This window comes from Pelmatolapia mariae, linkage group LG18, assembly GCF_036321145.2.
Source record: "Pelmatolapia mariae isolate MD_Pm_ZW linkage group LG18, Pm_UMD_F_2, whole genome shotgun sequence".
NCBI lineage: Eukaryota > Metazoa > Chordata > Actinopteri > Cichliformes > Cichlidae > Pelmatolapia > Pelmatolapia mariae.
This window is the reverse complement of record NC_086243.1, coordinates 9,625,700-9,653,257: the sequence shown is the minus strand read 5'-3', so window position 1 is coordinate 9,653,257 and position 27,558 is coordinate 9,625,700. Positions and strand designations below refer to the sequence as shown.

Sequence of the window (27,558 nt, the reverse complement as noted above, 5' to 3'; positions counted from 1 at the left end):
ACACAGGCCCACTGTTCTGACACACCAACGCAGGGTAAAAGGCTTCCACCTGGTTTTGTTGACGTGCGCGAGCGGTCAGCGTTCAGCAGGTTGCTGGCTGTCGGCTCGGGGTAGCGCCTTTCACGGACTGTCAGCGGCACATCTGTCCTCCTCCTCCTCCTCCATCATGCCGAGTCTGATTCAGCACTTCAACACCTACACAGAGAACCAAGAATAGAGACAGGGCTCACACTGAGACTGGAGAGAGGAGGAAAAACAACTGCAGCCTGAGACCACCTAGTACCATCTCATCTCAGCCCATCATCTGCTGGCTGTATACATCAGGGAAAGTTTCAAGTGGGTGGGCTGGCTGCCTCTGTGACAGTCAGTCACAGAGGCAGCCAGCCCACCCCACCCCACATACAGCGAAAACCCACGAGATGCACATCCAGGTGCACCTGATCCTATACCTGAGACAGGCTGATGAAAAGTGTGCATACTATCATCCCCACAAACAGATCTTTACATACACATTCTTACATCCACGCAGCTTTTACCCACAGACCCTCCAGTAGCGTGTGAAGATGTAATCACTGCGCCCGTGCCGGCAGCTAAAGCATCACAGGTCACCTTACACTAGGTGTCAACTGTGCGCGGGCTTTAATATTTAATGTCAGCCTTACATTATCTCCACTGCCCAGACCCTTCCACTCCCCACGCTCCAACTCACTCCCGAGCGTGAGATCACTCCGCAGCCCCCCCCCCCCCCCTTCAGTGCGCCCCCTTTATTTGGATTCAGTTTCGTAAAGCGAGAGGATGGCAAACATGTAACGGAACAACTGACTGCGAGCAGCAGCGCAGCATCAAAGGACGTCGGCTTTTTTACGACGTGCGAACAGCTGTCAGCAGAATACACTCAATAAATTTATGACATTCGAAACAGCACCAAGGCAGCCGGCCGTCAAGTCCAGCACAGCGGATGCGCGTCGGATCCAGAACCAACAGACAGGATGAACTGAGACATTACGCGCGAGAGGTTGCCACGGGCACGTTTGTGCTTGACCTCGGCGGAGATCGTTTCTTGGGACAAGCGGCTCGCACGGTGATGATGTATCAATGAAGAATGTCACTGCGACCGACTCTGTCCAAACAGGGTTGATGAAGCCCTCGGCGGTGTCATGCGTCTTGCCCCGCAGCCAAGCGCGCAACCCCTGCGGCTTCTAGTTCTGCTTCTCCTCGCGACAGCGGTCCCCTCATCCCCGGTAATCTCCACTGGCTGCCCGGACAGGTGCGTGTGTGACGACCAACTTGTGGTCCAGTGCGCTGGGCAGCACCTGACCACCTTCCCGGTCAACCTTCCGCTGGCCACGCGGCAGCTCATCATCTCAAACAACCGTATCGCGGAGCTGCCGCCTCTCGCGCTCAACTACCTCTCCGACCTGGTGTACCTGGACTGCAGCAACAACTCTCTGACGGAGATCTCAGAGTCCACTTTTGGGAATCTACGCAAGCTGGCCTACTTGGACCTCTCCTTCAACACTCTGACCCGGATCGAGGACAGGACGTTCGGCCCCTTGGCGAGCTTGGTGATGCTGAGGATGACGGACAACCCGGGGCTCTCCGAAATTCACCCGGACGCTTTTGGGGAGAACGCGGCCCTTCAGGTACTCGATGTGAGCCGAAACAACCTGACGGTCTTCAACATCACCTCCCTGATCGCGCTACCCGCCCTGCGCTCAGTGGGGCTCAGCGGGAACCCGTGGAGCTGCGAATGCGACAACGAGGACCTGTGCTTGTGGGTCCATCTGGAGGGCTTCAAGTTCCAAGGTCTTGTCAGTTATCTACTCTATTTTTTCTGTCAACAAAAAACATCACTTACATTTGCTTTGGTGAGACGTGGAAAGGCCCCGGAGAGCCAGTCATACACAAATATTGTTACTCCTTTTAATTGTTAGATAATTCTCAGTTACATAAACTGGCCTCCCGATGGAGATTCTTTCAGTAACAGAACAGTATCCACTAATAAGATCAACAAAGTGCCCGCGCAGCACCTTTCATAAATCCAGCTGTGTTGTATGTCGATAAGCAACAACTTATATTAAGAAGCACTTTAGAAGTAAACAGACAAATGGCAACTTTAATAGCTAAAAATCATGGTGAATCTAGAGGCTAAGTCACACATAATGGATTGTTTATAAGCTGGAATTACTTCTGTTTAATGTGCAGAATTTCTTGCTATTATTTGAAGTCATTGAATTGAAACCCCCACATCTGTTAAGTTTAACCACAAGGCACTGATTCAAAATAAGCTATTGAACCCGTTTTGTCCCATCTTCTGTGGAATATAGTTTGAAGGTCATTTGATTTCATTTAATTTATCTGGGTCTTAGTCATATGCACATATACATTAGAGCTTCAGGGGCCCTGAAAGTCTGTGCATCTGGAGCTGTTAACAATTTTGCCTCGTTGGTTGGTAATCGAGATTGGTGTCCTCCTACAAAGTGACAGTCCTTTAACTGTGATATTTTTTGCTTTTTCACACCTTACACAATTAAAATTCTTATTATATGACAAAAAAGATGTTCAAACATGATGGCAAAATGGCAGCAAAGCTCTTTCTTTTGACTCCCTCAAGGAAAGAATGACTCTGTGTCTTTCTGAATACATGGAGAGGCTTAACTACTGGATTTCCCTCGCACCATGTCACTCCCTGTCATGTCTGCATCTCAGTACAGACACACACACACACACACACACACACACACACACACACACACACACACACACACACACACACACACACACGCCATGCGGTATCCATGTACACCACAACTCTGCAATGTGCTGTTAGTTTGCTGTAACTTCACTCCTCTCTCATCTTTCAGTGGGATGAGACGCAGGTGACAGCAGTGGAGCGTGGCAGCAATCAGACTATCAAATGACAAAGAGGGTGAAAGAAGATCGTAGGCAGGGACCCACTTGATTTGTCTTCTGGCGACTTTACTCATAAATTCTGTTCTGCTTTCTGCAGTGATGAAGGAAACAAGGCGTTTCTTTTTTGTTTTGTTTTTTTAAATCTGAGAATGACTAATCAATCCGCTATCAGGCTCCTGCGTTGCAGGCGTGATAAATGGATCATAGCTCCACCATCAAATATTGATCCCCTTTGTTTTGTTGCTGTCAAGCTGATAAATGTGTCCGGGATTCCATCATCTTTTTGACTTTGAGTTATTATGCTCGTGGATAATGGTGTGGATGTGTCACTATGCAAAAGGGCAGCTTCTATTTATAGTGTGATTTACTGAGCAAGAAGCCAGCCATAATTCTAACACAACAGCTATAATACAACTGCCACGCTCACTAAAAAGGCATCCCCTGCTCTTTTCCCTCTCACACACACGCACACATACACACACACTATAGTTCATCATGCTCCCTGTGAAGCTCAGACTGAGTCCAAAATGAGTCCTGCAAGAGCTGTCCCATTTTCCTACCTCTCGTTGCCTTTTGTCTAGCTTAATTTGGAGTTGAGTCTCTTCCAGTGACAGCTGCCAGCGAGGGAGAAGGCGGACACATGGATACAAACATTCTCTACATCTACACGCAGCCTTTGGTAAACACTATAGAAACTCACACACATACACACCCTCACAGGCGCAGATTTTACACACTGACTGATTTGTGCACTGAGACGTTTAAACACAGACAAAGCATACTTGTGTAGCTGGGGGTGGAAAGGGGGTTTCTGAGGGGGGGGGTAGAAAAACATTTTAGAGACGGTTGTTTTTCAGCTGCAAGCTCCAGCTCCCAAGCCTTGTTATCGCTCGCCTGGGTCTCACCTGGTTCATGCAACATGGCTCGCCTTGTCTCCTCGGTTTAGGAAATGCATCGAGACCAAGCGAGAAGCAGGGAGAGAGAGAGAGCGAAAGAAATAAAGCCTCAGGAAGGAACCAACAGATTCTCCTCTGTCTCGCCTTCCTGGCTAGATTAGCACTCTCTCAGTTGTTATATAAGGAGAGCGTCTAGAAATAGAGCAGTGTGGATGGGGGAAGGAGAGAGGGAAAGCCCTCTCCTTTGATGTCAGTCCCTGTAGGGGTATAGGGGGTGAAGCCATAAGGGTTTCCTTCCTAGCTGTCAGGCCTCCCCTCACACACACACCTGCATGTGCAAACACACACATGAGGACATGTGCATCCACAACCATTTGCAGATTCAGATTGGAAACTTAAATCTCATGCAGACATGTGCATGTACAGTGCATTAAGAGGGAGTGCACACTGTACGTATTTGTGTCTGCATGGAGGGCTGTCAGAATTTGAGTAACATATTGTGTGAACAGTGAGCAGCAGCAGCAGCCTCTGAGAGGATCAGAGCAGACTTTGAATTTTCCCTGCTATTAAGCTTAGAGGAGCAGAGCCTCCTCGTGTTCTTCAGCTGCATGCTCATCTTTTAATCTTTGAGACACATAAGAGCTTCTCTGAGCATAAAAGCAGAGATTTCAGCGCACAGTGAATAATATATTAGGGGAAGCATACATTTCAGTCGCCCTGTGAGATGGAATTGTCGAGTAGTTTGATTGAAAGCGACGGTATGATCCCTGTCACCCTCTGTCAAATCACACCTCCCACCAACCTGAGCCTGTTTTTATATGTGTTGCCAGTGAGCAAGCAAAATTGGTTTAAACAGCTGAAAGTAATTGAGTGTGAACATTTGAAAACAATTAGGTAAAATATTAACTAAACAGTTGATATAAAAACGAAAGAAAAGCAATTAACAAATAGGTGAATTAGCTTAAATGACTGAATGTGCAGGTTAAACGACGACACAGAAAGAAGTAAACAAATTCAGCTGAACTATAATAATAAACAGGTAAAAATGCTGTTGACTTGGAGTTGACTTGGAGCAATTAAGGGTGCAACAATAACAACTAAACACCTGCCTTTAATGGCCTTGTTGATTCATATGAGGTCATCAGTGAATAAGATTGCATTTTTGATGGACATGGCCGATCTTCATGAATCACAAACACATAAAGAACTGAAAGAAAACAGTGCAGTTATCTGTTATAATGACATTTTTATTTCTACTTTGTTTTTGGCAGAAATTGGGGATTAAAGAAAACCAAACTGGGTTATTAGCCAAACTGTTACTTCAAACATCGGGATTGGCATCAGTCCAATATTTCAAAATCTTATGTGTCTCTTAAAGTAGTTTCATAAAAAGCCCCCTATGTCGAAAAGCAAGTGTAGCTTTTAAATTGTAGGGTTTTTTCATGTCAAGACATAATAAAAATGATTTGGTCCTTAGCAGGTATTAAAATTTGGGAAGCATAACCTCAGATTAGGATGTGACATATTACACAATGTCATTATTTGTTTAACAAAAATTAAACTAAAATGCAGAAGCAGTGTGTGAAAAATGAATTCCACAGGAATTAAGATGGTAACTAGCAGCTAGGTGCTGATAATGAAATGCACTTAATTAACTGATCATCAGTTCTTAAAGAAGCGATTGTTGCTGCAGCCAGCAGTCTGGGAAGGTTTGTGCAGCCATGTTTAAACCATTCGAAGTCTGTCATTCTACAGCAGGAAAGATTATTCACAAGTGGAAAACATTCAAGACAGTTGCAAATCTTCCCAGGAGTGGAAGTCACAGCAAATTTCCCTGAAGTTCAAACTGTGCAGTGTTTACAGAACCTGAGGAGCTAGATCTCAGACTCTGAAGGCCTCAACTAGCATGTTCAACGTTAAAGTTCATGACAGTACAATTTGACAAGCAGTTTTTTTATAAAGGTTGCCAGGAGAAAGTTTATTATCTCTACAAAGAACATCCCAGGACAGCTTAGGTTAAAAAGCTGCATCCAAACAAACCACAACACTTCTGCAACAATGACGTTTGGTGATATCTGGCGATAATTCACAGTGCCACATTTGGACCAAAACAGCATATCAGTACAAAAGCTGTAAAGCCCGGTGGTGGAGAGGTGATGATTTAGGTTTGTTTTGCAGCCAGAGGACCAGGGCAACTTTCAGTCACTGTGTCGACCATGAACTCGTCTGTATACCAAAATATTGTAAAGTCAAATGTGATGGTCATGGATTGGCTCAGACAAACTTTACTTATGTATAATATTCCTGTATAAGTGTAAACATACCATAAATGTAAGCTTTACTTATTTCCTACTTTTCTATTAAAACAGAAATAAATGAGGGACTTTTTCACAGTACTGTATATAAAATGCTTTGACGGTCATTATTATTATTATTATTGTGTATTGTCATCTAAAATTGTCAGCTGAAATAACACAGAATACAGTAAAATGTTCATAAATTCAAAGCTTACCTTGCTGAAAGACCAATGATCTCTGCTACAATGATCTGAATTTGCACACAATGACCACCTAATGGATCTTCACCCAAACTGTGCTTAAGGTCAAGGGCAAGATCACATTCATCATTCTCAGTCTATTTTAATTCTTATCAGTTCGTCCAATACAGCAAACTATTGGCACCTGGATGACCAACTACATACGACGTAAAGCTACAAAATTATAGGGTAATACATGAGTAAACATTATCATTGTCATTTTTCATAGTAAAAAAAAAGATTTATGAACGTTTTGTTATTTATCAGCGGTTTGTGCGACGAGATCACTCTGTTAGTCAGTGCGGTGTAATAAACATGTTGAAGTTCTGAATGAGAAATAAACATCAGCAATATTAATGAGATGTTTATGTAAGTGTTGTACAGTAAGTTTACAGTTATTCTCTGACGGTCTGCAACATGTCTCAGTTTTCCTCTGTTTGTTAGGGTTACGTGAATGTTACAATTCCATTTCATGCATCTCACAGCAAAAAGAGTCAGGGTATTTTAAGCATGCTGGTATGAAAATGGGGCTACAGGAAACTGTTCCCTGTGCAGAAACTTCCAAGTCTTTTCATCTCTCCCAGTGGGAATTCCTCCTAGCACAAAAGCTCTGAAAAAACAGAAGCCAATTAAAAACAGTGGCCGCATGGAGATGCCACGCTCTGCTGTGTTGCACTTTTTTGCTCACAATAACAAAAGACTCAACCAGCTTTCAGGATTGTTATCTTAAAAAAAAAAGGCCTCTCTGGTGAGCTGCTGCAGGGCTCAACACCTATAATGTGGTGTGTTTAATTTTCACTCAGAGGGCTTTAAAATTACAGTATGTTCATGCAGTTTTCCGAAAGCGAATGAACTCAATATTTTGTTAGAATATGTGGATTTCAGCAAGGTCTTAGTACTGTAGTGAAGTCATATTCAGTTCCTGATGATGAGAACCCTTATTATCTGTGGTTTCAAGCAGGCACAAAGGCTCAAGTCATTCACTAATCCTGTGCAGGGAAAAGGAATTTGAATAATTCATCCATGATTTTTTCTTTTTTGTTAACATAATGCTGCATCAACAGCAGACTGTGAAGCGCAGGAAGCTCTTAAAGCTTTTGTAGTTTTCTGATAGAAACAGCAACATTGTTATGATGCAATTTTCTGCCTTTTGGCTATTTATTTATTTAGAAGTATGAATGTGAATGAGTTTTGGATATCCTCGTCTCAGGATGCTGCCATTTACAAATGTTGATGAAAACAAGTACTAACATGCTTGAATTATTCAAAAGGCTGCTCTCTTTAATGCCATATGTACGATATCGTCCGAGTACTTTGCATTATGTTACAACTCTCACAGCAAAGGATCTCATAAATCATATGCTAATGAGATGCAAAGGTTTTACACACATCTGCTGTACATAAGTAAAAGTACTGGATGGAGAATGTGTGAGAGAGAAAGAGCTCTGTGACAGACTGGCGACCTGTCCTGGGGGGAACCCCGCCTCTCACCCTATGGCAGCTGGGACAGGGTCCAGCCTCCCTGCAACTCTGATAAGGAAGAGAATGGAGGGATGAATGATATAGTACAGTGGAGGGGATAACAGGAGTTCTATGTGTCCTGTCACATTTTCTACTATTTTGTACATTTTTGCTTTTTTTATTTGGTGAAGTTTTTTTTCTGAACTTGTATGATCTGTTAGAAAGTTGAACCACTGATTTATTGATCATTTTTACCTGGGTTTTTTTGTTTGCTTGTTTGGTGATAGTTAAAGCTATTACGATAAAAGTTGTGAGGTGTTTGTTTACAGTCAGCGAGGATAAGTCACCTGGAAGTAAAACAGAAGGAGACCGTGTGATGCTGAGGCTGAGGACCTTGAACAGCTCTGCTGTAATTAATCCTATAGAGAAATCTTGATTTTAAACCAGCTTTAACCCTCTGACACCAAGTGTCTCATATTTAATACATGTGTTTTCCAGACGTCTATGTCATCAGTGTGGTTTGTTTAAGATGAACTGTGAGCAATAAATTGCACAAAAAATGCCAGATGTATCAAAAGCGATACAAATTGAAACTTATATGATATTTAATTTCTTTTCTTTTTTAAATTTGTGAGAAGGTGTAATAAATTCTCCAGTTTAAAACAAAAAAAAAATTAATAAATTTAATGGTTCAGGCTTTAGAGAGTTAAACCACCTTATGATGTTTTAATGAAAAGTTTAATTAATAATCATAAAGAAAACACTATTATTATAGAAAATTATCTGATGAACTTTCACTTGCCTTGTGTCTTAAAAATGTTACTTAACAGTAACAACATTGCTCCTGAGCGGTGCCACTCTAGGACAGCTGTGACCTGTTTGTGGTGCGTTTCTTTGATATTATGAAAGAAAGAAGAAAAAAAGGATTAATTTCTAACAATAAAAAAAATGCTGATATTTGTCCCATGATTAATCCTCACCGTTCCTCCTTGGTGTACTTTTGTGTGACAGATGAGGGCCAGACGGTGTGCGGTTCACCTGCTGATACTCAGGGCCGTCGACTGGGGGAGGTGGGCATCCAGCTACGGACGTTATGTCATCAGACACTCGGCTCCTGGGACTACCTTTTCTTTGTTGTCATCGGCTTTGTCATCTTTGCTGCTGGCACCGTGTCGGCCTGGGTGATGGGTGTCATCATGGTGCTCTATGAGCGCTACATCAAGAAGAAAGACGAGCAGCTCGAGATGGATGGCGAGGAAGAAAGCATTGAGACAGGCCGTGCTGCGAGCACCAGGAGTGGCCATGACAATGGGAATTTAAAAACCTCACATACTGTTTAAAACAAAATCCCACCCCTCTCGCCATGGATTCCCACAGTGCCTCCTTTCAACTTCCACGACTGTCTGAGAAGTCTCATGAAACTTGGTCTGTATAACAGGCTCGGATCTGTTAATGAATGGAACAAGGAATGTGTTTCTATCATTTTTAGTGGGCTTCCAGGTGTTGTTACACACACTGTAGTCGGCATAGTGGAGGTCCCCAGTCCTTGGGTAATACATGGACTATGTATGCAAATATATGACCACATATTTTGTTAATTTATGTGCAAAGTTAGCATTAAAAAAAACTCAAAAACAACATATCTCAGAAAAACTGAATATGTAATATTTCTGACTGATCTTCACATCAGTTTAAAATCAGCTTTTCAAAATTTTAAAGTTTAAAAGTTAAAAAGAAATCAAGACTAATTTCAAGGCAAAGATAGAATCTTAAGCTAAAAAGTAAGCTACCCCCAGGTTACCTGTGAAATGCGACCTGCACTATAGTAACACCAGTTGACATAAAGACGAAAACGTGGCTTACAGTTTGTGCTTTGCTGATGATATTGTTAACATTGAGTAGGGAAAGTGTGTTTTTGTGACTGTAGTTGTAGTTTTTTTTCTCCAGATCAGTTTGTCTTTTTTATTGGTACATTTTTCACTGAATATTCCTGCAAGATGCTTTATTATGGTTATTTTATGGATGTACTGAGGAAAGCTGGATACCAGAACTAAAGATGTTGACAGCTTGCTTGACAGAAAAAGAGCTCTAACTGGATTTGTAGCTCAGTGAAGGAGCACAAAAGTATTTTCCTCCAAAAAAGGCCTTCACCTACTGTCTACAGCTATTGGCCCATAGCTGTTTCACTGTATTGATATCATAAAAATAAAACTCATCCCCTTGGTGCTGGGTGGATTAGAAATCATAATGATAAGAGTTAAAATTGATAACGTTTATAGGAAAAAATATATGTATGTTTTGGGCACAGAAGATCTTGACCACTGTGAAAAATGAACAACACAGACTTTTTATTAAAAGACAGACATTTGCTGACGTTGAAACCAGATGTGACAAGAAAGTGGTGGATCTGAGTGAGAAATGGAGGGACACTGCACACTCATACAGTAATGATTTATCAACCATAATCCATCTCTAAAGGAGATCATGGTTTACAAACTAAACATCATGCTATATTCAATAAGAATTGAAACTAGCATCTGAGACCATATAGCTATTATTAAAAAAAAACAACAACAACCTCTTAGTCAAGTCAAAGACAGTGGGAGTTGAAGGGCCGTTTTGCCATAAATTATTAAACTGCTGAACTTCTGTTCGGAAACTGTGTAGTCGCCCCCTGCTGGCCACTAGAAAGAATCAGGTTTAAGGCACTTTCACATTAGCTTCGCCTTTTAGGAACAGAAGCTACATCCATCTTTGATATACAGTCTAAGGAGCAGCAATGCTGAATACATTCAGAGGTTTAAACTTATAAGGAAATTATAGCAAAATAATCCCACTTAAGATATTTAAGAGCTAAACAAATGTGTGTGGATAAATTTAGACATCTAAGTCGGACTATTATATCTAAGCCATAGTCAAAATATCCATGCATCCATCCCCCCAGCTGTCATAGGGTGAGAGGTTGGACTAGCACAGAGAGACAGACAATGGTTCACATTCGCACCTACAGCCAGATTAGTTCTAAATCTATTAGTTAAAACCAACCATCAAAGTAAAAAAAATTTGCTGCTTGCATTCCATTGTCTTAATACCAAGCTAGGCTAACCATGTACTGGCTTTATATTTAGTGGATGGATACAAATATGCCTCTCACTCAAAAAGAAAATATTCATTTTGTGTTACCATCATTTTTTACATGTCTGATTTACAGCATTCGCTAAAAAATCCAATGAAGGAAACTAGAAATGTTTGCCAAATTTTCTGTGGTAACTATAGACCCAGTTCAAATATACAAAACCTTTTCCTAGTATTGTAAAATGCATAAACACTATTTGGTTAAACCAGACAGCCATCTTATATAGAATTGTTTTGTTTACACTGACAGTTTCATCAAGGACCTCCATGATGGCACTAAGCAAAGCAATACAATTGTGACACAGCTCGAGCTCCTCTGTGTAACATTGTAAATGTCTTGTTGTCGCTCCACCCACAGGTATGACAGGAAGGAGAGGAGGAACTCCTTTTAAGGAGTGCATTTATCCCCATGTATGTGACAGAGTGTACGATGTAGCTTTATGTGTGACTTTGCACAGTGAGAGTGTCCGTCCGTGCACTGCTGGGGCATGATTTTGTACTGTACTCCATCTTTTCCTTAATCATTAGCCCAGAAACAAAATACTGTGGCCGTATTTGTGTTAAGGTTCTACAGTTGTTGTGAAGTGGAGAGAGCCCACAAATGCCAGCTGCTGAGATCTGTTTTGGCAGTGGGCCCTGCTGGATGGCGAGCAAACAGGACAATGTGATAAGTGATTTCTACTCTGTTGGGTTTGAGTGCAGTGTCCTATCTACTTCTGCATGCACTGTTAATGCACCAAAAAGCCTTACAAGGTGTGTATACGTTCATTAAAGAATGAAATAGGATTTCCTGTAACATACGAAAACATCCTATTTGTGATCATTTCAAAATGCTTAAAAAAAAACAATTCTTTGTATTTTTTTGGTGACTGAATTACTGTGCAAGGACAAACATTATTTATGCCCAAAATAGCAAACATGAACACTTGCTGTGCTTCAGGTTTCCATGTCACAAACCTTCCATGCTTTTAATACTTATCCGGAATTGCTCTCCATTGACTTTAGTATCAACTTAGAAATAAGGATTTTTTTTTTAAACTCTCCTTGCTTGAACCGAGACATCAGGCTGCCTTTTGTATGTGTACTGTTCCTGTTAAGTCTCACAATTATTCATTTGATTAAAAAAAAAAAAAAAAGCTATGACAGACATGCGAAGATTAGATCAAATACTTTTTTCCTGTGTTTGAAGTCAAATGTTTAGATGTATCCAAGTATAACATGTCGCAGAATTGAAAGCAAAGCAGAAAAGAAATACTTTACTGAAGACATTTTGAGACACACACACACTAAATCAAATTAACGAGAGCCAAAATATATTTAGCTATACAATACATTGCTTCCATGGTTGTGGGTGTAATTTGCTATTTTGATAATGTCGAGGTCGACCGAATATGGCAGGATTTGTGTGCCGAAACATGTGAAGGCAAAGCAGGTTTTTTTGAACTGCAACTGCACAAACTGATGCCTTTCTGTAATGTGATCTACATCTAATAGTGAGAAACCTTTCTTCACACATTTACTGGCACTTGCAGTCACATATTCTTGTGATTTGTCCAAAAAGAAAAAAAAAAGCTAGGGTTTTATGTGATGAAGTGAATGCACAATAATAGCATACCATCCAGTATAAACACAGTACTTATGGATGTTTCAGAGGTGGTGTCACAGGTATTTTATTTTTGGTCACCACAGGTCTTTCATGCGGCAGACACATGGCAGCGTTTGATGTACAAAGGTTTTCTTGTTGCATTCCTTGAGAGCTATTAAAAGAAGAAAGCAAATATAAACCACAAACATAAGACAGTCAGAAAATAATTCTAATTTTTTGTTGCTTGTTTTCTCTTGCGAGAGAGAGAGAGATGATAGGAATTAATGCTGACCATAACATTATATATAATTATGCATGTGCCAATCAAAACATTGGTACATGCACAATTATATATACTGTTACTTCAGCAGTATGCTGAGATGCCTTCAGTCCTGTGCTCCTGATTGCTTCCATGGCTTTGGGTGTAATATTTGCATGGGTTCTGTCAGTAATGCATTGCTTAATGTGCAGGTCTATTCAGGTCTCCATACTAAACTCTCATATATACACATACATACATACATAAACTCGATCATTTTGACTGTGAGCCTGTGTTAGTTTCTGCTGCAGCTTACTGATTAGGCCATGTGATGCCACAGGCAAGGGTGAGGGTGCAGACTGGAAATAGGATAGCTGATTGCCCCAATTCATGTCAGCACAGTGACACACATGAAATGACAAGGAAAACCCACATCTCCCTCTCCTAATACACGTACACGCTGCAGTTGCTGTTCGTTTACACAAGGTGAAAGTTTGCAAAGCTTGGTTTTGAGTAATAACAGCTTTCTGTTGCATAGCACGTGAATGAGCTGAATTTCAATATTTAAGTGGATGAAGTAAAATGGAACATTTTGCACTTGTTACACCCCCGTGCTTCACGGTCAACCCATACTTAGGCACATGTATGCTTAAACACACAGAGACAGAAGCCTTGGTTCTGCCTCTAATTTCCCCTTGGGGTAGAAAGACTCTTATTAACACTGATTCTGACAGCGAGTACAATAGTATTGTTTCGCATCACAAACAAAATTGATATAATTTGCTTTCTTTCTGATGGTAAAATAAAGTAGAAAGCTTTCTCTTGTCTATCTGATGAAAAGCCAGCAGCTTATTAACATAGCATAAAAATAGGGGAAGACAACTAGCTTAGCTCTTGGAAGGAAACTAAGCTAGCATAACGCAAAGGTAAACATTTAAGTGGGTTTAAAAAGTGCCAGATGAGTTGATTACTTAACTTTGAAGACCAGCAGTTTTTTAGTGTATGATGGTTACACACCAACTAGCACAATTGCAGGTACATAGCACCAGAACAGGTGTTCAAAGGGCAGAGTGGTAATGCAAGAGAAGCGATTCTTTCTATTCACAGAACCATAAAATGATTTAAAAGCTGCCATTTTTATTTCTATAGGACTGCAGTGCTCCTTTAAACAAAAATGTAACATTCATTTGGCAGGTTGGGTTAGGGTCGCTGTTTCCTTCTGGTTCCACGTTAATCTAAGTTCAGCGGCAACTGGCTACAGCATCACATTAACATACAAACTTGAGGGGCAACAATCATTTGATCTGACCATTGGCAAGTTAGCAAGTAGTAAGACCACATTTCCCAAGATGTTGAACTGTGGCTTTGAAATAATAGCAGTACTTAAGGCAGCTGTAGTGCTTGCGAATGGATGTTTGTTTTCATTTTCATATCCCATCATTCAAAAGCCAAGCTGAGGCAGTGGTCAGGATGTGCTCCAGGACAGAGATGCGCCCAACTGGATATGGTCACATTACAGCTGTGACTGTGAGCCAGTTCAGTAAATAGACAAGGAAATGCACACAGCTACTGGACACAGAAGCTCCTGCAGCCCTGCTTCCTGCTCATATTTTTGCACCATTGTGTGCACCCACTGAGCTGGAGGCAAACGGGCCAATGTAAAAATGCCTGCAGATGGGAGATGTGACATGAAGTAAGACTGGCTCTAACCGACCGTAATAGCCCTCTGACACATCTACTTACAAACATGCTCACTTACACACAGTCATGCACACACACACACATCAAATTGGAAAATAATCCTTTAGTCATGGAATAGTGGAATGACTTAAACTGAACTTGGAGTTGAGGGGGATATTTCCACGGAAGGGTGGAAATCTGGTGTCAGTGTTACAGCTGTTACGTGAGAATTTCATCATTAATCAGACCCAAATTAATGTCAGCTGAGCCAAATCTGCGATACATGCTGTACGCCTGTAAAGAAAATACTTTAACGTATATAAACTGAAATGCATTTCTTTTGCATGCATTTGTGAACACACAAAGGCTAACGAGGGTTCTTGTTTTATACTCCGAGTTACTTTCTGACCACAGAAGCAAGGAACAAGGATCAGGATCTGCAAACACTGGTTTTCCACCAGTTTTGCTTCCCTCATTTCCTCCATTGTGATCTCAGTACATTCTCAAAGCAAATTATTTGTGTCGTGGGATTTGTTGCAAAATAACATTACTGTTTGATTTGATTTCTGTCACATGCAATATATATTCTATTGGACTCAATATTGACAGCTTCTACTTATCCCTCCCTTGGAAAGATGCTATTGATTGATGGTAAAGAGTGAACCCCTGCCTTCACTTGGCAAAGAGGAGGATGGTCCTGCTGCTGTTACACACTGTATTTCCACACAGGCTCAGGGGCCTGCCAACTCTGTATCCTTCCCCAGCAATAAAAGGTCATTGGAGAGGAGATGGTGTGTCCTTTTGTGCGTCACAGTTCTGCCTGGAGAAGTGTTTTTTTCTTCTTTTTTTTGTTTCGCCTTCTTAGACGTCTCCTCTCCTCCTCTTCTTTTCTTAAAACGTGTTTTCTTCCGCTCTTGCTCTGTGGGTATGTAGAAGGCTAGTCGGTGTCTAATTAGCTTCCAAGTCAAAAACCTGTAAAGCCAATAGGCACATATGCACTGCAGAGACCGTCGCACACAAGTGAACAGGCACACAGGCATTCGCAGCTGGAGATGTGCTGCATTTTACATTAGTGTATTCTGGGCACCCAGACCAGTTCACAGTTGTTTTAATCCAACAGAGCTGGCTGCACAAGTGAGATAACGAGATGCTTACTCACACTAAGCTCCAACTCAAAAGCAGCACAATGGTATTTCAGACTGAGACAGGCACTTTGCAAACTGGTCTGTGGTATTTTTTGCACATGCAATTGTGAAGCATGAAAGGGACTTTAATTTTCATTTGACTGGCTCTGTTCCTCTTATCTCTTAAATGTCTCTTTATCCCTCCCTTGCTTTATTTGTCTCTTATATATTTTGGCCATATGGCCAGAAATATCTGCACCTGCCATTTTCCCTATTGACGTGCCTATTTCTAGCTTTTTGCCAATCTCCACCCTTCTCTCTTTCTCTGAACAGAATACTTTCTTGCTGTCTGATAAATACCAACAATGAGTTAAGCTTAGCTTAATACAAAAAAAGCTTCATATCTAATTCATATACTGTACATTAACTGCTTCTAGCACTGACAAAGTCCTGCAAATATTGGCTTTAATGCTTCAATCTTTGGAGCAAATGAAATAATTTAGTGACCTTCAGGATTGCTTGCACTGTATGTGTGTGCATTTTCACATCAGAAAACACCTCTTGGACATCTTTGCGCAAGACACTCAAGGACAGGAGTCCAGGCACATTATGAGGCTGGAGGTGAAAGCAACTGAGAGACACAGGGAAGGAGTTTCAGGGATCAAGTAAGGGTCAAGGAAAAAGGTTGGCATGCCCAAAAGGTACTGTGTTCCTGTACTTTCACAGTAAACAGTTAATAGTCTTCAAGTTGAATCAGTATTAGCTCCATAACTTTGACACCAAAATGCTCTTGGGATCTTCGGAGACACCTGGGTCAATTTTGAAACTCCAGAATTTCTGTATTCCAACACTTGAAACAAGCATCTAGCAAACACTATAGTCTACCATCAATAATATATCACATACACTAATTTTGCCTGACAGAATCTCGTCCATTTTTAATTCAGTCAGCCCAGTGAATACAGCCATTCAATTGTGGCTTTTGACTTCTGTTGATTTCTTTTTAAACTAACTTGAAACCTCCAAATGATTTCACAAAGTCATGAATTGTGAATCAAGCATGAGTCATGAACCCCTTTCCGTCTTTACTTCTTACAAATAGTAAAGATAATCAGTCTCCTTAGGAAGCTCTCTTTATACATAATCATCTTACTGACTTCTTGTTAATTAACCTAATTAGACTTTTGTTGGCCCTGTCTCAGCTTTTTTCTTCTTCTTTTTTACAAACTATTTCCATGTTTTCCCGCTTGCTTTTGTCCGTTTGATACCCTTCTGTCTGCTTCTTCCGCATGTCACTTAAATATTGATAGGGTCCTCGAGCAACAGAAAGAAACTTTAGACGTGTAACAGTGCACAGCGCTGTTGTCCTTCGGCTCGGTTCTCTCCAGTCACTTTACCTCATCACACGCCGTCTTTTCCTGCGTGGACAGATTACATCGGTTCAAAGTTGAGTTCTACGCTATAGAGTAACAGTACGACTGTAATAAAAACCCTCGAAGGAAGTGCTGTTTTTCCACCCTTCTCATGACTTGAACTTCACACCTCTCTGGCTGTTGGCACTTTAACTTTTAATCCCACAGGGCTGCCACTGTGAGTTTAAAGTTTAGAAGGTGAGTCTGTGTTAAATGCTGTCTCTGGATCAGATCTGGTTCCCGTTTTCAAGCGTACAGAATAACTCACCACTTCCAAGGAAATGAGAAACCTGGCTAAATCACAACATGCAACATCATATTATAATAAATACTTTTAAATTCCTGCTGGGATTTATTTATTTAAAACGGGTGAATCGAAGCAAATTGACACTTAAAAGGTTGAGCAGCCTGGTAAAAGTCAAATATTCACATGAGCTTTTTAAATTCACTTCTCAAAAGGAATTACTAACAGAACAATTTATAATAGACACTCTCGATGGCTACAAGCAGTTCTGTCTTCCGGCTGTATTACATAAAACATAATGAATTCAGCTTCAGAGAGAGACAGAGAGAGCGACAGTGTGCGAGAGAACAGAAAAATAAGAAGAGGAGAGAAAAACAGATAAACAGCAGGTTAAGCCTGCTGGTACCTAGCCACTTATCACATGATGATGACCTGGAATCCGTACATTTAGTGCCTAAATAATTTACACAGATACACGTTAAGGGCAAAACAGTTCCAAAAATACAGTACTAAAGCACCCCCTAGTGACAGGTTTTGAAATTAAAACCTTAAGTCAATCCATTTTTAGCTGCAGTTCATTTTATTAAGCTTATATGCTGTTCAGCCCATTATCAATGTAGACTAAAAACAGTGCACATGTCAAAGTAGAACATTCGCTCTGTAAACAACAACTCTGGTTTCAACGTAAGTAAACAGTTTAAAAAATAGATAACACAAATAACTTTTTACATCAAGCAAATACACTGTCCATATGAAATAAAAATTATGCATTATGTGGTTTATTCTATTAAATATGTTTCCAGAGGATTAGCATTAAGTGTCTGCACCTTGATACTGCCTCTGCTTTCTCTGCAACTATATATCTAGCATATTTCAGATATAGCTCAAAGATAGCAAATCAAGTAAAATTCTTCTTTTTTTAACACTTCTGTCAAGAGCTTTGAGGTGCCGTCTGATTGTTGAACGCTCTCGCATGAATCTGATGTTGCTCAACCATGCTCAAGATGCTGTCTGATAGTCCTTTAATGTCACTGTGTGTGCTGGGATGTGCAGCCAAAGCTTTCAGAAGTTCAGTCAGGCCTTCCTTCTCCAGCATGCTGCTGTAGTGTGAAGCTGGATGGATTGAGGAGAGGAGAAGCGATAAAAAGATGAAAGAGGGATAGAGCTCAAGTCCCAACACGACCTGACTATTAATAAACCAAACAGCCTATAAAATATGATATTTTTGCATTAATAAAACAATTGTTTCAGATCAACCCATCACGCCGATAGTGTAACCGTCCTTGGATCTCTACAGCTGTGTTTGTGTGTCTTACTGTTTTGAGTGCAGACCAGATGTATGGCCCAGACTGCCCACAGCTGCACGCCTGCAGGCTGACAAGTTTGAAGCAGAGGGCAAAACGGATGGAACGACCTGAAACATGGACATCAAATAACCCAGTTTTTGTTTGTCCCAGATGCAATCCAGCTGAGTATGTGAACTAAGGTGATGCAGAAAATGATTCTCAATCACATTTAGGATGTTTTCCTGTGATGTCTGAGCTTTCTGTAGCACTTGTGGTAGAATTCTGGGTATAACTCAGCAGAAAAAAAAAAAGAAACGAACAACAACAACAACAAAAAAAACTGGCAAGTGCCAGTGATACCCCTCAGGCTCCTGGCAGTCGAATCTTTAGCTGCCATAAATCTAGTGGAAGCACAAGTTTTATAACACATAATTACCACGTCATCTTTTAAGACTTCAGCTATCAAATTGTGCCCTGGCCGGAAAATCCATACAGTTACAGCAGAAGGGTTATTATTACTAAGAAAATTTAATGAATGCCAATTGGGGAAAAGTCATTTTATCTAAAACGCTGAAACAGTGGTGCTGGCATAGCTGCACCATTGAGAAAACAATGCATGAATTATATTAAAGTTGCAAAATCCAAAAGTATCAGAGATTGTAAGTAGATGCAGCTATGCTATCATATGAGAAGCCTATATGATATCCTTCCTGAGTAAATATACCTATAGGCATGGTTTAAAAGATCCTACATGACCTCCTTCTCAAGCAACTGTGTTCACTAAACTTGACCTCTGACCTTGAAGTCTTACCTTAATCATGAGGTCAAGGCCGCTGGTATTCAAAGCTATCAGAGACCCTTTTCTCGAGTTATCATCAAGTTGGTTGTCATCACTGCTGCCCACCTGGTTAACCCAGTTAATGCCCCAAGTGTTTCAGGCTGAGAGGTAAAAACTGTTAAAAGGAACTGTCCATGGTGTTTAAGATCAGGCTTGTATTCCACTGATTAAACTGGTGAAAACTGTGCAAATGTTGAGTGATCTAAAGAGAATGTAACATGTGTAACCTAATTAATGGGAAACTGTTTAAATAAAGTGTTATTCAGCATGTAGCTCATGTCTGATGTCAAACTGAGACTAGTTTTATTCTCTCTTTACAGATTTCTGTTCTGTCTTCGCTATTCTCTCACCTGTAAGACACCATCTCCCTCTCAAGATGGGTCCATGTCATGATGGAATCATGCTGCCGAAACAGAAAGGCATATTCACAAAATGTGGTAGATCTTACGTGAAAAGCAGCATTCAAAACACACACACACACACCAGCTGCTTCAGTACGGTGCTGCGCAACTCATTTTCCAGGGTCCAGGCATCTGGTCTGGAAGCAAGGTGTGCCAGTATCCCCCCTGCAAAGTAGCGAACCCCCACATCCACCTGAGAGTCCTGCAAGAGGCTGAGAATGTGCTCCAAAAGGTCCTCCTCCATCAGATCAGCCTGCAACTCCTCCACCTCAGCAATGTTGTTCTGCAATTCAGGGAGACCAATTATAGCAGTGACTGCAAAAAAATAATATAAAAGGCAAACATAACACAGGAACTGTTTTGTGTATGATTACGGCTGCCTACAGATGACTTCATTTAAAAGTGTATACACTACCCACCAGAAGGCCAAGAACTTTCTGCTGAATAGAAGGTTCAGTGTAGTAGGACTGCAAAGCAAAAGGGAACAGCATGAGAGGAAAGATACACTCTTATGTTAACGTCTCTCTTTGTGAGGGTTCAGTATGTCTATTGTTATATTTTCTGGTCTCCTTTACCTCCAGAACCTCCTCATACAGCTCCAACCCCCGGCACTCAATGAAATTGCGCGCTGCTACTGGCATTTCATCTGTCAGGTTCCACAGAGCACTCAGGGCAAACTTCAGAGTGGAGTCGACAACTCCAACCATGGCTTTCTGCTGCACAATAGCCAGCAGCTGCTGTTAACAGAGACAACAAGAAGAGGAAACACGACACCGTGGAAAAACACAGAGGGGGAGAGAAAATGGGAGATTACTTTTTTTGTAGAATAAATAAATATATAGGAGAAATATTGTACACATAGCAGGAACATACTAATGTGTAGCTTTAGACATAGAGCAAAAGAGGATAACTAAGTGTGGAGAGCAAGACAAAGTGACTGAAAAGCAGAGAAAGAGCAAATTGAGGCGTAGGCGTACATTAAGCGATGGAATGACAAGGGCATCAAGTAGAGAGGTATATGCAATAAGTAACTGTAAATGGACAGGTGAGAAAGACGGTGAGGGACAGAAAAACAGAGGGAGAGAATTAGAAATAAACCCGTGCTAAGCCGGTACCCTGAGAGCCTTAATGTACCTTCATTATAAAGATATCCTTGCTGAATTGTGCCATCTCCTCTGTGGACAACTGCACATAAAAACAAATGGATGAGTGCTTCTTTTAAGGGTTTTTTTTTTATCCATTCTTCTAAATGTCAGTCTAAAACAAGAGGGTACTTTCATCCCACAGGAAAATTCTCCACATTTAACTGGACTAAATGAAAGCATAAAGCCGCTTGCTGAAATAAGTGTCACAGGGTTAGCTCTCAACAGGTAGGATTAAAAGGTGCCACCACTATTTTCCAGCAGCAGACTAATGCACAGCGAGCGAGAAAAGTCTTGACCTTGGCCACCAGAATGGAGATGACAGCCACAGCCATCCTCTGCAAGGTCGGATCCTCGTGGCTGCTCAGCCAGTTAATCACCAGCATTGCCGCTAAATACCTGAAGCACGATAACAGCGTGGATATAAGGAACACAGTATTACAAAAATATATCAGTGATGCACAGCAAAACCTTGTGAAAAGTTCACTGCTTTGGTTTAACATCTGGAAGAACTATTTCTTTTGGCAGTTGCATTTCAGAAAAAAAAAAAAAAAAAAAACACAACTCAGCTGGATTCCAATCTGATGGAAAAACACTACAGTGCCACTCTATGCGTGCACTGATTATTTTGGCTACTGCCAGACCAATGGACTCAAAGGTCATATTACGACTGACGGAAAGTAAACTAACTTGTCAAAAGGAACCTCCTGGAGGATGTAGTCACTGCAGAGGGCCAGCAGACAGTTCTTTTGCACCTGGAGAGACGGTAACACTTCATGAATTGAAGTATGGGGTATTATAGAGCAACTACAACTACAATCTGGATTAAGTCTTAATTCTGTCAGGAATTAAGTTGGATTCTGGTGAATAGCAACTCAGCTAGAACAAAACCACTGAGTGCCACCTTGTGCTGGTATACAACTACATGATATTATGATTCTAAAATCTGATGGTGGCTTTCACAAAGGATGGGGCATGCACTGAAATCCATCCATTACCTGAAATAATGGTTTTTCAGTGCATCCATTATCTTCAATAGCTTGCACCACGCAACTGCACTTTGCTGCTTGGCAAAGCAAATGCACAGCTCAGGAACATTTGCGGGTTCAGCATATTTCAACTTTGACCCATGCCTGCTGGGAAGCACAAATAGCTAGTGGAAAGGAGGCTATGACCTGGCAGCAGGTAGGGAAGGCAAAATGAGGAAAAGTTGATATCATAAGTCTGAAATTTTGGAGTGGACACACATACACACACTCTCACCAGAAGATTAATACAAAAACCTTTTGTGGAAAACAAGTTTCCATCCCAGTAGAGACAAGTTTTAAAACTCCTAAAACACCTAATATTAGTAGTGAACCCAAAGGCGAGTAGAGCACATGCCACATCCTGTGTGAAAGCCTTCGAGGCACTGAGCATACTCCTGACCTGCTGGTGGTTGGGGAAATTCTTCATGGTGTTTAACAGTTGGGTGACAGTAGAGCTGAGCAAGCTGATGGGCATGGCCTCTGCCAAATCCTGAGTGGTCAGGTTGAACACACACGCTGTGGCGACCAGGTGGATGTGCAAGGAGGTGGGGTGCCTCTGCATACCACTCACCACCAGCTACAGGACAACAAAATATCCATTATATTAGTGGTGCCCAACATTTTTTATCTGAAATATACTCAGAGCACTGTCACTGTCTTAAACAAAAAAAAAAAAAGCAAAAAAAAAAAAGCACCAATCTATGTTCATTTGCACTTATTTTAAACTGAACGATAAACCCTTTCGGCTTATTTCTCAGCTGCAATCAGCTAATTTTTTTAACCATCCATCACTACAAGTTCACAATGTCAACCATTCACTACTACTCTGAGTTCGACTCAATGTAACAGCTATTCATTTCACTTGACACTTAGTGACCAATAACATTCCGTTTGTCCTTTTAGCTACCAATTTCATTTATACTGATAGCTAAACATATTAACTATTTATCCATACTTTTACATTGCAATTTAAACTTTCAATTCATAATCTTAATTTACAGTTTACTTGTTACTTTTTTCAAAACTATTTATTAATTTTTTATTCATAACTTTAGCTAGCTCTAAAATGATAAATAAGTAGCTAATAAGACTAGCTAACACAAGTGGCTAATCGTAGCTAGCTACACACTATGCTACGAATATAACTGCTAGCCATATTTAAATACTTCATAACTTTGCATTCAGAATTTCATGTAGCTAATTTATTTTACTCAACAACGTTAGCCTATAGTTTAACTGTAACACTTCACCAAAATATTTTACAGATATTTACTCAAAATTTTAGCTAGCTCCTACATTCCAACTCTTTATCGCTTTGGTTTAGCAAAAAAATTAAAATAGCTTACATACAATTAGCTAATTTTTATATTAATGATATAATTTTGTACCTAATTCTTTGATTCAGTTTTTTTTAGGTCAGTGTTAGCAGTTGTGCTAATCTTGCTATACTTAAGGATCTTGCAGAAATACTCTCTGTGGTACTGTACCCCATTTGGGAATCATTGTATTACACAAGCATGTGTTTTCGAAAAAGTAATGAAAGCAATATCCAATCTGCATGTTCTTTTGTTCAATTTTCAGCTCTATTCAACCAATTCATCTGTACAGTTGGGCTGTACTATTTAACATCAAGGCTGTAATTTAAACTGCCTCACCACCTCTTCTCTTCAATATCCACAATTCACAGGACATTAAAGCTGTAAATTAGGAAAGTGGTTTAAAACACCAAAGGACCAAAGATTTTTAAGAAAAAAGATTATTTATATTACTATTTCCTTTATTTCAATAAATCATGTTTTAGTACTTTGAGATATAGTGTGAATGTTTGCATTGTTCTCTGCATATGCTGTTTCTCTTGGCAAGGTCTTAATTTAAAAAAAGGAAATGCTGGTTTCAGTTACAGTACTGTTTTTAAAAAGAAATTAATGAACAAAGTAAAAGATCTCATCCAATGGAGAACAAAGGGAGATACTACAGTAAAATCTTACTCATGGTAAGTTTTTGCTTCTCCTAAACTGAACAAAATAGTTGCCAACTGATTTTCTGTTACCACCCAATCAAAGAAATCATTCTACAGGTTTACTAAAGACATGTCGGGAAGCAATGCAGACCACAACACCTTCAGCACGTCTGGCTGTGGTTTGTCAGTGTCGGTGGTTAGACTGTAGAGATGGACAAGGGCCTCTCGTATGAAACACTCGCGGTCTCTGTACCTTCTGAGTGCCTCACACACCTGGTTCTCATCAGCCTCTCCTGTTACCTGGACACACATTCAGCAGCATTACACAGAGAGGAAATGCAGTGGGGATATTCAGAAAGAGTACAAACAGAGCCTCAAGTCAAAAATAAATGAGAAGCTTGTGCAGTAATCAGGCTTGTATTTCTACTATTGCATTCCCTGGGTAGTAAAAGATTCTTACTTTTAGGCTTTTCTGTGTAGAAAAGAAGTCACAGGAGCTAACCCCAGTGGCTAGCAGGCCCAAAAAGACCAGTCCACTTCTGGATTCCACAAAGCTTCTGATTGCAGCTTCACTGATTCTCTTCCGGCCAGAGATATCTAAAGAAACTAGTGATGGGAGGACCTGGGGACTCCCCTCCAGAAGCTGCCGCACTGTCTCATCTCCATCTCTTCCATCGCTGTCATCCACAGAAAAGTGGTCCTCTGAAAAGTCCAGATGCTTGAGAGCATGAAGCTGGCTAAAGACAAAGAGCAGCCGGGCAGGGGACATATCCAGGTGCCGCTGCCTGTGGGCAATTAGGGATCTCAGGGTGTTTTTGCACTCAAGAAGTGCAGTGAGCTTAGAGATAGCACTGCAAGAAATATCCAGCGTCTCCAAGTGAGGGAGAGTGCAGATATCCTCAAGGGCAGCATCATTTAGGTCTGTGTTTGCAAGGTTTAGTATTCTAAGGCCCCGCAAGGAGCTGAAGCCAACATGGATCCCACCATTTGCCTCTATAGACTCCCAGTCCAGACGTAAACCGTTGAGGGACAACCTCTGCAGGCTGGATCTGCATTCTGGGTTGGAGGCCAAGCCTGAGACAATGTCAGCCCCAGTAAGACCACCTGAGACCCAGGAGGCATCTAGTTCCAGGAGCCGGTGAGGGCAAAGAGCCAGGCGGAAAGCTTCTGCAGACAGTGGACAGCTCCGAATGGAAGCTCGGCGCAGACGGAGTTCTTTGCAGTTTCGGAAAATCCCAACAGTTGTGTCATTCAGTATCTCTTACGGGAAGAAACAAACATAGGGATATTGTAGGAAAAAGAAGCATCGGTTAAGCCATATTTATGTTTGTGGAATATACCTTTCCTACTCTTGCAATATGACAAACTGAAACCTCTGTTTACTGCGAACTAATAAATGATTTCACCTTCAATGCTTTGGAATAAGTTTTCTTTCCTTCAGTTTGCCAAACAACTGCGACCACTCAGTAGCGGTAGGAAATTGATGTTTGCAGAGCTGTTTTAGTTTCTGACCTACCTTTAGCTGCCATGTGATTCAGAAGCTGGTCAGCAGTCTCCTGCGGGAAGACCGGGGCCCAGATGAGGCTCATGGAGCCGTCTGCTCGCATGCTGCACAGAGAGCTCAAGCTCCGGCACACCTGAGCCAAGCAGAGGTCACAAAGCATCGGGGGGCCCTCCGCATCCTGCAACAACATCACCATGTATCACTATAATCACACACACTACAGAAGAAGTATATGCTCATATGCTCACTTCAAAAAAATCTCACTCGACTCAAATTAGAGGGAAAACTTTACATAATATTCCATGTGACCTGGCCAAAATACAACAGTGCAAGTTTTATTATATGTCATAATTCATAATTCTGTGATGTAAATGTCATATTAAGAGGTTTCAGTTTATTCTAATTGCATTTAAGCCTACATAGACCCTCCAGTTGTCTGTGTGGTCTTCCTCAGGCCTCAACGGATCTACAGAGACACGGATCTCTAACCTTAGTCTAATTTTATCCGCCACAGATGAGTCTCCGCTCACGAGCAAAGCCTGTTTAAATCGCCTCGACCCCACCGCTTTCTGGAGGGCAAAGTGGACAATAACAACTGTTGCTTCCACTGCTCTACACAAGAGCCGAGTGCTCGTCACAGAGTCGATGTGCACGAAAATAAAACCCTGGCGACATTACATGGAAGGGAATGGGGTCAAACTCACCATGCTTGAAAGTGAGAAGTCCGCAGGAAAAATGAAAAAGGTAACAGCAACACTTCGTTCACCTGGTTTTTAAACCATGTTACTCTGATTATTTATTTATTTCCTTCCCTTTAAACGAATGACAGCTAATCAAACGCTCCTCTGTTTAGATTAAAGTCGCTACAGTTTTTCGCCGGACGTCAAACCACAAGTGTCAACTGTCAATGTCCAGCTTGTGATTGGTCAAGCCGCATGACGTCACCGAGGGCTTGGCGCAGTGTCTGTGATTGCAGGGGATTAAACGCTGTATCAATTACAAGCTTAGAGAAGTGTCTTTGGAGGTATTGCATAGATTCTAAATAGTGAGACTTGGATAGTGACTTTAAGTGTTACGATTACTGTGGACTGGGTCTTTAAAAATAAAAAATATATATATTTTTTTCCTCTCCCTTTGATTTCATCGCATATGTATTCTCCAACTTTCCACTAGACCAGTATTTCCCCCTTACCTTCTTTAGGTCTTGGGGCAACCCAAAGTGCCTCTCATTTTTCTTGCTGAATATTAATATGAGCATGTAAATAATATAAAATAGCTATCTATTACTTTTTGGACTGAATAGAGCCTCCCACATTTACATAGCCACAAAGCATATGCTTACACACAAACACATAAACCAGTTACTAATAGAATAAACTGGTACAACTATGGTATTTGCGAAGGTGAAACTGGGTGGTAGTAGAGTAGTTCGGCCACAAGGAGGGGCTCACACAGAGGGGTGGATTTTATTTTTTACCACAGTGACAGCTTAAGTCTCGAAGTTCAAAGTGAACTTTCACAGAAATTATCCACAGATACAAAGGATCAAACTCCATTATGTGCCTCCAGAATATATACTTTACATATACTTGGCTTTCAGAAATTTGAGCAGTGAGCCACTTCAGGTGGAGCATGGAAGACCAGGTGATTTGTTTAGAGTTTAAAAGAGTTTGCAGATGTTATTATGCTTACCATGTTTTATTGTTAAAGGTTGAGAATAATAATGGAATATGGGTCTTAAATTATTGATTCTGCAGGACATTTTTTCAGCTTCTAAAATGGCACGTGTTAGAAAAAGTTTGGTAACCACTGTTGTATACTGTGGAGTCTGTAGTAACAAATCATGTTAACTCAGAGGAAGGGGAAAATTATGAGGAGCATTTTGCTCAAAGAATAATGTCTGTTTTCATGATATATTTGAATAATTCTTTTTATTTTGAAAAGTAGTAAAGTAACTTTGATGTCTTCAGACTTACTGCAAAATTATTTCAAAATAATGAACAAATTTAGAATTTGTGATTTTACTTGCTCAGAAATCTGGTATTACCAAGGCTAAAACAATTTATTTACAAATTAAAGATTTACTTTTTTTTTTTATTAAAAAAGCTTTTTCCTTTTCAGATTTTCAGATTTCAAAACATTTTTAAAAATAAA

At 40.8% G+C, this 27,558-nt stretch overlaps 2 protein-coding genes across 3 annotated transcripts; one reads left to right on the top strand and one right to left on the bottom strand.

The window, feature by feature from the left end:
- Nucleotides 1-783: 783 nt before the first annotated feature.
- LOC134617486 (leucine-rich repeat-containing protein 52-like) lies at nt 784-15,345 on the top strand. Its single transcript, XM_063462738.1, has 2 exons — nt 784-1,806; nt 8,818-15,345. The coding sequence occupies exons 1-2, from the start codon at nt 1,158-1,160 to the stop codon at nt 9,144-9,146; spliced, it is 978 nt and encodes a 325-aa protein (XP_063318808.1). The 5' UTR covers nt 784-1,157; the 3' UTR covers nt 9,147-15,345.
- A 2,007-nt stretch (nt 15,346-17,352) lies between these two features.
- On the bottom strand, nt 17,353-26,305 carry LOC134617480 (protein zyg-11 homolog). 2 transcript variants are annotated; one of them, XM_063462732.1, is made up of 14 exons: nt 26,109-26,305; nt 25,417-25,582; nt 24,361-25,160; nt 24,060-24,200; nt 22,341-22,517; nt 21,603-21,667; nt 21,212-21,311; nt 20,905-20,955; nt 20,346-20,507; nt 20,190-20,237; nt 19,853-20,053; nt 19,720-19,772; nt 18,562-18,659; nt 17,353-18,358 (listed from the first exon to the last, which is right to left on the bottom strand). In XM_063462732.1, exons 1-14 carry the CDS (start codon nt 26,109-26,111, stop codon nt 18,177-18,179), a joined length of 2,247 nt encoding a protein of 748 aa, XP_063318802.1. In that variant the 5' UTR covers nt 26,112-26,305; the 3' UTR covers nt 17,353-18,176. The 2 variants fall into 2 exon arrangements, with proteins under 2 accessions (XP_063318802.1, XP_063318803.1); XM_063462733.1 differs by having other exon boundaries at nt 20,346-20,504.
- Nucleotides 26,306-27,558: the final 1,253 nt, after the last annotated feature.

What these genes read in the sequence shown, in the direction of transcription:
- LOC134617480 (XM_063462732.1), bottom strand. An exon ending in TCTCCATTCTGGTGGCCAAG is followed by an intron (nt 20,956 to 21,211) that starts GTCAAGACTTTT and finishes TTTTATGTGCAG; the next exon opens with TTGTCCACAGAGGAGATGGC. An exon ending in TGTATGAGGAGGTTCTGGAG is followed by an intron (nt 20,238 to 20,345) that starts GTAAAGGAGACC and finishes TTTGCTTTGCAG; the next exon opens with TCCTACTACACTGAACCTTC.
- LOC134617486 (XM_063462738.1), top strand. Translation starts at nt 1,158, where the DNA reads ATGCGTCTTGCCCCGCAGCCAAGCGCGCAACCCCTGCGGCTTCTAGTT. An exon ending in GGAGGGCTTCAAGTTCCAAG is followed by an intron (nt 1,807 to 8,817) that starts GTCTTGTCAGTT and finishes TTTGTGTGACAG; the next exon opens with ATGAGGGCCAGACGGTGTGC.